The sequence below is a fragment of the Meriones unguiculatus genome, chromosome 11, assembly GCF_030254825.1.
Source record: "Meriones unguiculatus strain TT.TT164.6M chromosome 11, Bangor_MerUng_6.1, whole genome shotgun sequence".
Lineage (NCBI taxonomy): Eukaryota > Metazoa > Chordata > Mammalia > Rodentia > Muridae > Meriones > Meriones unguiculatus.
This window is the reverse complement of record NC_083359.1, coordinates 40,149,340-40,161,980: the sequence shown is the minus strand read 5'-3', so window position 1 is coordinate 40,161,980 and position 12,641 is coordinate 40,149,340. Positions and strand designations below refer to the sequence as shown.

At 50.2% G+C, this 12,641-nt stretch overlaps 1 protein-coding gene across 1 annotated transcript; it reads left to right on the top strand.

Annotated features, from left to right (window-relative positions):
• Positions 1–1,266: 1,266 nt before the first annotated feature.
• On the top strand, positions 1,267–12,346 carry Rpl3l (ribosomal protein L3 like). Its single transcript, XM_021644790.2, has 10 exons — positions 1,267–1,376; positions 1,820–2,012; positions 6,486–6,654; positions 8,267–8,402; positions 9,618–9,804; positions 9,894–10,054; positions 10,238–10,339; positions 11,610–11,705; positions 11,916–12,035; positions 12,208–12,346. The coding sequence occupies exons 1-10, from the start codon at positions 1,374–1,376 to the stop codon at positions 12,262–12,264; spliced, it is 1,224 nt and encodes a 407-aa protein (XP_021500465.1). The 5' UTR covers positions 1,267–1,373; the 3' UTR covers positions 12,265–12,346.
• The last annotated feature ends 295 nt before the right edge of the window (positions 12,347–12,641 follow it).

Below are 12,641 nucleotides of genomic sequence, written 5' to 3'. Positions count from 1 at the left end.
CATCTCCACTTATGCCCCTCTCCAAGTTCACTGATGGGGGTCATCCTCCCCTTCCATCTGACCCTAGCCTACCCAGTCTCATCAGGACTGGCTGCATTGTCTTTTTCTGTGGACTGGTAAGGCTGCTCCCCCTTCAGGGGGAGGTGATCAAAAAGCCAGCCACTGAGTTCATGTCAGAAACAGTCCCTGTTCCCCTTACTAGGGAAGCCACTTGGATATTGAACTGCCATGGGCTACATCTGTGCAGTGGTTCTAGGTTATCTCCATGCCTGGTCCTTGGTTGGAGGTTCAGTCTCAGGAAATACCCTTGTGTGCAGACTGTGCCTGGTTTTTGCTGTGCTGGAGATTAAACCAAGGGCTTTGTGCATACCAGGCAAGTACTCTATTAACTGACCTACATTTCTAGCCCTGCTATTTTTCTTTTCCTTCCTTCCTTCCTTCCTTCCTTCCTTCCTTCCTTCCTTCCTTTCTTTCTTTCTTTCTTTCTTTCTTTCTTTCTTTCCAAGACAGGATTTCTCCTTGTAGCCCTGGCTGTCGTGGCACTTGCTCTGTAGACCAGGCTGTCCTTGAACTCACAGAGCTCCACCTACTTCTGCCTCCCGAGCACTAGAATTTAAAGGCCTGTACCACCAAGCCCATCTTGCCTTCACACTTTTGACTTGAGTTCTGCCTTGGCTTCCCTCAATGATGGACTGTGCTCAGGATATATAAGCCAAATAAATTCTTTCCTCCCCAGGTTGCTTCTGATTATGATGTCTTTACATTTTTATTTTATTTTATTGTATTTTTTTATGTAGAAGTGTTTTGCTTGCCCACATGTCTTTGCCCCACATGCATGCATGCAGTGCTCATGGAATCCAGAAGCAGATGTCGGATTCACAGAAACTGGAGTTACAGACAGTTGTGAGTCATCATGTGGGCGCTGGGAATTGAACTGGGCCCTTAGGAAGAACAGCTAGAGCGTTTAACTTTTGAGCTATGACTCCAGAGTCATTCATGGTGTCTTTATTGCCGCAGTAGAGCTTACAGCTCTCGGGATAGGAGACCTCTTTACCAGACTCAGATTTTCCTTCTGGTTGTGGCCTAAGATCAGGCCACAGTAGCCCTTGTCCTTAAAGAGTCATCACCCGGTCCCCAGGACCTTGGAAGGAAAAATTCTATCCCTGGTCCCAGGTGATCGTACCACTGCAGGCTGCCCATCTAATGCCCCTCCCAGGTTTGTTTCTGGCGTCAAAAGCCAGGCTGGCTACAGAAGCTGGCCAAGGAGCCTGCCAGGTGCTAAATCTGGGATCTGGCAGCGGAGTGTTCTGGCCCTGTCATTCGACCTCTGGTGCCTGGTGGGGAGGCCCCTTCCTGACCTGCAGGGATCGGCCATGGTTAGTGGGCTGGGGCTACGCCTTGAACAGACTGGCATTTCAGGGGAGGGGGCAGGAACAATCCTGGTGCCTGGAGGAATGGGTTTGAAGAGGCAGCAAAGGGCCAGGGCTATGTTTTGGGGACCAAAATGGGCAAGGGATGGAATGGACCAGTCACAGCAGCAACCTGCCTCTACCTTACTGTCTTGGATCCTTCCAGGTCTTGCCAGGCCGAGTTCGCAGGGGCAGGAAGCCCATGGTGGTAGAGACCCCATTCCTAAACCTCCATTATTTGCACTCTGTTCTTTGGAAGATGGATGGAATAGCACTGAGGACAGCGTGAACCTCTCCCTCAGGCCTCTAGCCCACCTAGCAGGCAGGGTTGGAGTGTAGAGTCTCCTGGATTACCCTGAAGCCACCCCTAGGGAGACCCTAGTTCTGAACTTCTTCTGTCCTATCCCTAGTCCCACCGGAAGTTCTCTGCCCCTCGACATGGACACCTGGGCTTCCTGCCCCACAAGAGGAGCCGACGGCACCGGGGCAAGGTAAAGAGCTGGCCTCGGGATGACCCCAGCAAGCCTGTGCACCTCACAGCCTTCCTGGGCTACAAGGCCGGCATGACCCACACGCTTCGAGAAGTGCACCGCCCTGGACTGAGTGAGTCATGGGGGGGGGGGACAAAGAGGGTGGGAAATAGATTCTTCCAGATGCTAGGTGTCAGAAATTGCTCTTGTGGTCCAAGTGGAGCCACAGTCCCAGAAAAGATGATGTCCTCCTGTGCAGGGGAGTTGCCCTCAGGACAGGCAGGATCCCTGCTGAACTTTGTCAAGCCCTGTTCAAGAGCAGTGCCTGGAGGGAGTGGTTTCTGACAGTACCTGCAATTTAAGACAAGCAGGGAGAAGCTAGGAAAATGGTCCCAGGTAGTTCCTAAGTGGAACAACTGGAATTCAAAGGTGGACACCCTGCGGGACTCAGGACTGTAGTCCTAGCTACTTGGGATGCAGAGGCAGGGGCATCACAGACTCAAGGCCAGTCTGAATAACTCAGTGAGCCTCTGTCTCAAAATCAAGATACAAAAGCTGGGCGTGGTGGCACGCGCCTTTACTCCTTCCAGCTTTCAGGAGGCACAGGCAGGTGGATCTCTGAGTCCCAGGCCAAAATGAGTACCAGAACAGACGGGGCTACACAGAGAAACCTTGTCTCCAATCAAACAAACAAATAAAAACAAAATGCAAAAACAAACAAACCCCAAAATAAGTAAATAAACGTACAAAAAAAATTGGGGATGTGGCTCAGTAACAGAGTGCTTACCTTGTATGCTCAAATTCCTAGGTTCAATCCCCAAGCATTGCTAAAAATAATAAAACAGAAAAATTAAAAGTGGGTTACCGCATCTTCCTTAAAACCTCTCATGTAGTGTCTACCCATAGAACTTTAGAACATATTTCAGAAGGGCTAGGATACAGATGTGGATTGTTGTGTGACAGTTTCCTTGAGTTTGAAACATTCCATCCTGCACGGATAACTCAAAATAGCTCTAGAAAGTCCCTGAAATTGATCAGATTTACTAGGCCCATCCCTGCCAGAGTAAGCGATAAAAGCTGAGAGTCCCTCTCAGAGGGGCAGAGCTGAGCTACGAAGACTGTCAGGCACCAGAAAGAAGCAGAAAGCCGCAGAGTCCACTTTCTCTGACTGTTGAGCTGTGTGCAGGCTATGTTCCAGGTGCGCAGCTTTGGTGAGCTATCCTCCATGCTGGAGTGGACTCTGAGTCCTTTCTGCTCCCGTAAGGAACGCCTCACCCATATTCCTGTGAGTAACCCCAGTAAAACTCGCTGACCCACAAACTTGGGCTTTGGTGGTGTGTGTACTTTGATCTGTTGTGGGCTCACCACCTGGGGTGAGTAGATGTGCCTGTAGGGTCTCCCCAGAAAAAGTTCTGTCACACAACACACAATCCCTTATACTGTTTTCAGTGCTTTGATATTAAAAAGACTTTAGTTTAATTATGTACGCGTGTGTGTCTGTGTGGGAGGATGTGCACATGAGTGCAAGTGTCTGCAGAGACCAAAAGAAGGTGTCAGACACCCTGGACCTAGAGCTGCAGGTGGTTGTGAGCCACTGTGCTGTCTAGTTGTATGTCAACATGACACAAGCTGGGCTTGTGGAAAGAGAAAACCTTAACTGAAAAAAGTGCCCCTGTGAGAATGGGCTGTGTTCTTCTGGTTTTTGTTTTTGTTGTTTTCTTGAGACAGAATTTCTCTGTGTAGCTCTGGCTGTCCTGGACTCGCTCTGTAGACCAGGCTAGCCCTGAACTCCCAGAGATACTCCTTCCTTTGTCTCCAGAGTGCTGAGATTAACGATGTGTACCATCATGCCTGGTCTTTGTTTTTGAAGCGGGGCTTATAGCACAGGCTTGAAGTGGTCCTTCTGCCCGGCTCCCGAGTGATGGGTTACAAGCTTGTCTACATTCAGGTTTCCTAAGTTCTGCTGCACGCACTCATGGGTCACTTGTGTAAATCTGTAATACTTGCTGCCTGTTGCGACAGACTTTTCCTGGAGAGATGCAATACACAGGCACATGCACGCGCACTGGCACACGCACATGCATGTGCGCATGCACACACACACACACACACACACACGTCTACTCACTCTAGATAGGGAGCCCATGACAGACCAAACTCTAATTTGATGAACCAATGAGTTTTACTGGGTTATTACAGAAATATGGGCGAGAGGGTTACTTATAGGAGCTGAAATGACTCAAAGAGAGCTGCCTTACCAGAGTCCACACCGCTGTGGGTGACAGCTTACCAAAGCTGGAAACCTGGAACACACTTCACACCCTGGGCAGCTCAATAGGTCAAAGGGCGGCCTTTCCAGGCAGCTCAGCTGTTCTCTGCTTCTAGGCTTTTGGGCTGGTTTCTGCTTCTTCCAGTTGGCTGGGCCTGTCTGAGTTTGCTTTGTAGTTTGGCTGGTCTCAGTATGATGCTCCACAGTCTGTAATGTTTGTATGCTCTTGGAGGGAGGATCCTTACTGCTTTTACTGCCTTCCTTTCCATATCTCACCTAAGACTGTTCTGTTATTTGGCCTCCCTGTAACCATCTTTCCTCCACTTTTATTGAAAATAGATTCTTAACCCAGGATGGTCGTTTAAGCCTTTAATCCTATCACTCAGGGAGGCAGAAACAGGTGGATCACTGTGAGTTTGAGGCCAGCTGGGTCTACAAAGTGAGTCCAGGACAGCCAAGGCTACACAGAGAAACCCTGTCTTGAATCTTGGTCCCCCAAATACCAAAGTGAAAGCTATAATCTATATGCAGAGGACCTGGTGTAGACCCAGGCTCGTGCTTGCTGCTTCTGTTTCTGTGAGTTCATAGGAGCTTTTCTTAGTTAATTTAGAGGGTCCTGTTCTCCTGGTGTCCTCTATCCCCTCTGTCTCTTACACTCTTCCCACCTTCTCTTCTGCAGGGTTCCCGAGCTCTGAGGGGAGGGATTTGATGGAGACATCTCAGTTAGAGCTCTGTATCCCAAGGTCTCTCTCTGTCTCTCTGTCTCTGTCTCTGTAATGTCTGCCAGTGGTCTCTGTATTTGTTCTCATTTGCCTCAGAAGATTATTCCCTGATGATGACTGAATCTCTATTCACTGAGCTGTGCGTATAGCAGAATATCATTAGGAGTACTTTGATCACTACCTTTTTCTTAAAGACTGGTGTTTTTCTCCTAGGTCTCTTGCTATCTAGTCTCTGTTTCTTGGTCACCCTTGCAGTGTCTAGGGTGGGTTCTGTCTAGCGGAGTGGGCCTTAAGTAAAAGAAGACATTGCCCACCAGCTTCGTGCCACCATTGCCCCAGCAGATTTTGCAGGCAGGAGGACAGCATTGTAGATCAAACGTTTTATGGCTTGGTAAACAAAGGGAATGGTTTCTGTTTCTGTGTAGCTCTAGTTCTTTTCCTTAAAATCACTCTCTAGCCCAGGCTGGCCTTGAACTCAGAGATCGACTTGTCTCTGAGTTCGGGGATTAAAGGCACGCAACACCCCAGCCAGCTCCTAAAATGGAAGAGTTTAATCTAGGACAGTGGTGGGCTTCAGCCTCTTTGGGGAGTTGAACAACGCTTTCGCAGGGGTCACCTAAGACCACCAGAAAACAGGTATTTACATTATGATTCATAACAGTAGCAAATTTAGTTATGAAGTAGCAACAAACATAATTTTATGGCTGGGGGTCACCCTAAGGCGAGAGACTGTAGTAAAGGGTCACAGCACTGACCAAGGAGGAAAACATACACAACACTCCCTCAGCCCAGATGCCCAGCAGCCCTGCCCTGGTGTGCCCTAGGCTACACTTAGATGGATACATCACATTTCTTCCTTCCTGTCTCCCTCCTTTCCTTAATTTATCCATTCCTTCTCCCTCCCTTCCTCTTTTTCTGGAGTCACAGAGACTCACCTGCCTCTGCTTCCCCAGTGCTGGGGTGGAGGTGTGCTCCACCATGCCCAGCACTGTAAGAACCTTCCACTTGGCTGTTTTTCTTTTTTTCTTTGGCTTCTAGCACACTCAGGCCAATTCTGAAATTTCATGAAATTAGCCCCCCCTCCCTGTACCCCTTACTAACTTTCCCCCTTTTCTTCTACCTTTCTCTTCTCCTTTTTCTTCCTTCCTTTCCTCCTTCCTCTCTCCTTCATTCCTCCCTTTCTTCCCGTTTCCTTCCTTCTTTCATTTTTAGAACATATATTTCAGTTGAGCATGGTGGCTGATGCCCCTAATCCCAACACTTGGGAGGTGGAGGCAGGAGGAGCAGGAATTTGAGGCTGTCCTCAGCTACTAGCAAGTTCAATGCTAGCCTAGGATACAGGAGACTCTTCTTCAAACATGAACAAAACAAAACCCCAGACAACAAACATACCAAACAAACAAAAACGATGAAATCCATGGCAGCCTAAAGACTATCCATGAAATGGTGGGTTTCTAGGTTTTCCTAGTGTTTATGAAACTATTTTTAGAATTATTAAAAGTAAACTAAAAGTAGACCAAAGCTTATGGTGGCCTAGCTACAGTCAGCCAGGCAACAGTTCCTTTCCTCGCTTGCTAACAAGGTCTCCTCAAATCCTGTCCCTTGGTTTAAACAGAGGTTTCCAAGCGAGAGGAGGTAGAAGCTGTGACCATTGTGGAGACCCCGCCTCTGGTGGTGGTGGGCGTGGTGGGCTACGTAGCCACTCCCCGCGGGCTGAGGAGCTTCAAGACCATCTTTGCCGAACACCTCAGTGACGAGTGCCGCCGCCGCTTCTACAAGGATTGGTGAGAGAGCCTAGCCGCAGCCCGCATACTAGAGCGATGGGCGGAGAGAGAGCCTTGTCCAGGCAGATAGTGTGTGTGGTGCCTTCAAGTCAGCAAGACAGGTGTCAGAGAGCTGGAGAGGACACTGGGATGCAGAAAAAAGAGGAATCAAATCTTCAAATCTTCAGGGTTGGGCTGGCGAGATGACTCAGAATAAAGGTGCTCGCTGCCAAGTCTGCGAGCCTGTGCTGGATCCACGGCACAGTGTGAGAGGAGAAAACTGACTCGCGAGCTGTCCTCTGACCACCATGTGCGTTGTGGCATTTGTACACACCATATATAAATAAGTGTAAACAGCTAAATATCATCAGGTTATTACATTTCTGGGGCTAATTTCATGAAATTTCAGAATTGACCGAAGTGTGCCTGAAGCCAAAGTGTGGGGGGGGAGGGGACAACAACAACAACAAAAAACAAAATACAGCCAATGCTGGGCATGGTGAAGCACACCTCCATCCCGCGTTGGGGAAGCAGAGACAGGCGGGTCTCTGTGATTTCCAGGACAGCCAGGCGCCTTGTAGAGAGACCCCACCTCAAACAAACAGAAAGAAGCTCTCTCTCTTTTTTTTTTAAAGATTTATTTATTTATTTATTTATTTATTATGTTTACAGTGTTCTGCCTGCATGTATGCCTGCATGCCAGAAGAGGGCACAAGATCTCATTACATATAATTGCAAACCACCATGTAGTTGCTGGGAATTGAACTCAGGACCTTTGAGTTCAGACCATGCTCTTAACCTTTGAGCCATCTCTCCTGGCCCCAGAAAGAAGCTCTTACACACAGAAAGGCTTTTTTAGGCCTCTGACCTTCTGTGGCACTATTTTGAAAGGGAAGGTCCACCTTTCTGCCTGGGGAACTTCATCCCTCCAATATCTTTTGGAGACTCGGGCCCAGCCTAGCCCTGACCCTCTATGGGAATTAATTGATGAATATGAGTCCCAGCATGAGTGCAGGACTGTATGACCAAGGGCAGGTTGGATGACATCTTGAGTCCCTTACATGCCACGGATGGATGAAGGGGACAGAGTGCCTCTACTCCCTTCTCCCCACCCCCTACTGCCCCCATCAAGGCAGTGACTGGCGAGCACTGAGGATTCTGTTCTTACTGTTTGTATTATGAATTTGGTGTTCATCCCAGGTTTTAGCCTCTGGGAACCGTGGCTTCATCTCTAGGATGGGGCTCATCATTCTACCTTTTTAGAGCTCCAGTGAGAGCCAGGAGGGGTGTCTGCTAGCAGAGACAGAGCATATGCTCATGGTGTGAGGGAAACTTTAGAGTCATACTATTGCTAGGCACACTCCTGTAATCCTAACACTTCAGAAGGATCTGGAGTATTAGTTCAGCCTGGGTAACATAGCGGAGACACACACAACCATACACACAGAAAGGGGAGGGGGATGAAAGAGAGGGAGGGGGGAAAGAAAACCATTATGGATGGTCACTGGAAGCAGCCCAGGTTCTTAGGGCGCTCCTAGGCCAGCACTCTTGCTTGAGGGGCTGCGGGTGGGGAAAGGTAGGCAGGACAAGGCAGAACAAGGCTGGGTCTTAGCATACTCTGTGTATGGCTCAGGCACAAGAGTAAGAAGAAAGCCTTTACCAAAGCCTGCAAGAGGTGGCGAGACTCCGACGGCAAGAAGCAGCTCCAGAAAGACTTTGCCGCCATGAAGAAGTACTGCAAGGTCATTCGGGTCATTGTCCACACCCAGGTCAGCCCAGCCCCCACCTTCAGCCCGTTCAACCTTTGGGCGCCTGCTCCCATCCTCCACCTCCAAAATGAAGAGCCCTGACAAATGTCAGCTTAAAAATAGCACCAGCCCTGGGAACAGGTTCAAGATCTGGCCAGCCACTTCACTGGCCACTCTTATCCCAGAATTGAGAGGTCACTGGCATGTGATGTTATATGTCAGTGCCGTCAGCAGCTTTAGTGGCCCCATGGACCACTCAGGCCCCCCAAATGTCCTGAAAGGCTTGGGTCTCCAGCCAAAAGTCCAGCATGGAGAACCCCCTGTACTTGGGGTCCAGCTTGACGCTGACTGAAATGTAGCCAGAACACTCATTCTGGAATATTCTTAGGCACCTTGTCTTCAGGGAAGTGTCCCCCAGGCACCACAGCAGCAGCCCTGATGCCCCCACTCCTCTCTGGCACCTCCCCTGCCCTCTGAACACAGGCTTGTTACTCTCACACTTGCAGGTCATGTACAAGCAAGTGCGTGCTTGATGTTCATCAGTGTGACCTCCAGGGCCATAGAGGCAGGGGTCACACTCATCTAGTTCCCCTGTTGGCCTCAGGGATTACCACCTGGTATACAGTGGGAACTCTGTTAATACCTGCTGAACACCCTGCTGTGATCTAACTGGTCTGTTCGCACCTGCTATGCCCTCACATCACACACAGCTCATAGCAGCCAGAACCTTGTCGAATATTCTAGTTAGCAATCTACATTTGAAAGCTGGAGCCCATTCCTATGTCTGCCTGGCTATGACATTCTTCCAGCTCCCATCTGGCCAGACTGGGATCTTCTCCATCCCACCAAATTTCTAAGGTCTTCCCTTACATGAGGGCCTTTTCACACGCGGCTTGCTTCCTCCGTCATAAGCTCACTCAGATCTTTACCTAGTGACTTTTCTGCTGTTATTGGTCACTTCCTTAGAGAGGCCCTTCTTCACCTGAGGTGCAGCCTGTAGTCCATCAGAACACTGTGCCCTCTCCAAGAGTTTACTTGGCCTTTATGTATCTTCAAAGTACACGGTGGGGCTCCCTGAGATGTGGGGTGCTGTCGCCTCCACCTGTGCTGGCACGTGGCAGGAGTATGGTGATGTCTGTTAATAAACGCAAGTGGGAAAAACTTCAGATTGCCAGTGGACTAGCCATTTGCAGGTGTGCGGGGGCTGTGGACTGACCTTCCTGCCATGTCTTGCAGATGAAGCTACTGCCCTTTCGGCAGAAGAAGGCCCACATCATGGAGATTCAGCTGAATGGTGGTACTGTGGCTGAGAAGGTGGCCTGGGCTCAGGCACGGCTGGAGAAGCAGGTGCCTGTACACAGTGTGTTCAGCCAGAGTGAGGTTATTGATGTCATTGCTGTCACAAAGGGCCGGGGTGTTAAAGGTAGGGCCTCATGGAGACAGTGGCTCCAGGCCAGACTGTTTAGTGGGGGCTGGAGTGGCCTCTCAGCCTCTTGCCTTCCCCATTTGCAGGGGTCACTAGTCGCTGGCACACCAAGAAGCTGCCAAGGAAGACCCACAAAGGCCTGCGCAAGGTGGCTTGCATTGGTGCCTGGCACCCTGCCCGAGTAGGCTGTTCCATCGCCCGGGCTGGGCAGAAGGGTTACCATCACCGCACAGAGCTGAACAAGAAGGTGTGTCACATCTCTGAGGGGTCTCTGGTGGGATGGTATGGCTCAAACACCGATTGGGTTCATGAGGTATCTGATATCATGAGATACCAGAGTCTGAGCATGTGTGCTGAGGGCATGTATGTGGCCATGCTGCCAGCCCCAGAAACCACCTCTGGTCCCTACTGTGCTGTGTCTTCCTGGTAGATCTACCGCATTGGCCGGGGGCTGCACATGGAAGATGGGAAGATGGTTAAAAACAACGCGTCTACCAGCTATGACATCACGGACAAGTCTATCACACCACTGGTGAGGCAAGGTGGCCTGGCTGCCAGAGAGGATCTGATGGGAGCTGGGGGCTGGGGGACAGGCCCTAGCTCCAGCTGGACACTACCCTGTCCCTAGAGCTCTGTAGTATGCTCCACAGTGGATAACACACACACACACACACACACACACACACACACACACACAGACAGACTAGGCCAGGGGTCCGGCAGGAGGGCAGGGACGGGAGGCCTGACAGAATAGAGAGCATGCACTTGGGAGTCGCTCCAGTGCTTGTTGCTCCAGTTCTTGTTGCTCCTGCACGCTCACACCTCCTTGAGGAGCTTGTACTCTGTGGAGGAAGTATGGTGACCTAGGAACTAGCCCAGAGCTAGAGCAAAACAATCATGGAGCCTGAAGCATGTGTCTATTGCCCTTTTTTGGCTTGTTTGTTTATTTTTTTTTCAAGACAGGGTTTCTCTGTGTAGCCCTGGATGTCCTGGAACTCACTCTGTAGACCAGGTTGGCCTCAAACATAAGAGATTCTCCTGCCTCTGCCTCCTGAGTTCTGGGATTAAAGGCGTGTGCCACCACCGCCCAGATCCTTTAAAAAATATTTTTTTTAATTTTTATTTTTTTAAAATATATACAGCATTTCATGTAGCCCAGGTTGGCTTCCAAATTTCTATATAGCTGAGGATGACCTTGAAACTCTGATCCTAATGTTTCTAACATCTGAGTGCTCAGAGCCTGTGGCTATGTCACAATATCCTGTTTGTTTTTGTTTTCTTTCCTCTGTGTAGCCCTCACTGACCAGGAACTTGCTCTGTAGACCAGGGTAGCCTCAAACTCAAAAGAGCTTCCGGCCCCTGCCACCCAAGTGCTGGAATTAAAGGCATGTGTCACCAGGCCTGGCTAACACCCTGTGTTTAATGTGGTGCTCAGGATCAACACAGGGCCTCATGCATGCTAGGCTAGCGTTCTTCAAACCAAGCTACTAAGGCAGAGCCTCACTATTACCCACGCTGGCCTTCAACTCAAATCACCCTCTGAAATGCTGGATTTACAGATACACCACCATGCTCAGCAAACTTCTGAGCATCAGTGTCCCCCACAAGAAGGCATACTGTTAAATGAGACACAGGGAAAATACTTAGTATGTGGCTCAGCAGCCACCCACCGCCCCCAGTGAGTGATCCAGGGTGAGGGTACTGTCCTCGCACCCCAAGGTCTGGGCATAGGGCCCCTAACCATCTTAGCCCCCTAACTTGTCTGCCCTAAACCTGGCTTGGTCTCATCTGTCTCCCTGTAGGGTGGTTTCCCCCACTATGGGGAAGTGAACAATGACTTCGTCATGTTAAAGGGCTGCATTGCAGGCACCAAGAAGCGGGTGATCACACTGAGAAAAGTGAGTGCAGCAAGGCAGGCTGGGTAGGAAAGTCCAGGAGCCTTTTCTGTCCTTTAGCCAGTCCTGTGGTGGGTGTGTTGGTGGGAGAATAAAGGAAGGGGTCTGGCAGGAGCAGAGTGATTGATTTAGCCCTCTCTGGTGTGAGCCGGAGGTCACAGGAGGAGCTGGGCCCCTCCATCTCTGACATCTCTTATCTCTTGGATTCCCTAGTCCCTCCGAGTGCACCACAGCCGCCAGGCCCTGGAGAGTATTGAGCTCAAGTTCATTGACACCACTTCCAAGTTCGGCCATGGACGTTTCCAGACTGCGCAGGAGAAGAGGGCCTTCATGGTGAGTAGTGTCTCTTGTTCTCTGGTCTCGAAGCTCCAAATCCTACTTGTTCCCGAGAGGAATTGGAAGGCTGCTTTTAGCAGGCCCTGGGTAGCGCTGGTTCTGGTCTTAGGCAATATTTCTTGACCAACTCTCGTGATTACCGCTCCTTCTGTCCTCCCACTCTAACCAGGGACCCCAAAAGAAGCATTTGGAGAAAGAGAAGCCGGAGACCCCAGGAAACATATAGAATGCCTGCAATGGAGCACACTCGGGAATGCTCCTGCTGTCTGTCTTGTCCTTTTTGTTCAATAAAGTCCTGAGGCAACTCTTATTTTCTTTCTTTCTTTTTTTTTTTTTTTTTTTCACACTCCCTGGTAGGCCTGAGGCAACTCTTAAGCCTGGGTCAGGGTTGGGGAGGTCCAAAAGGCAGGCCGACTGTCCCAGGGCGCAGGGTTTAGCGCCGGACCAGGGAGGGCTACGGATACGGCTGGTGCCTCCACTCCAGTTGCACAATGGTTACAGCAATAGCTCTTACAGCTATACTGTGGCCTGGCAGCTCTCCCAGAGCCCCGCCTGGGTACGGGACTTCGGCTGAAGGCCGTCGCTCTTCCGGCCGGCCCTCTG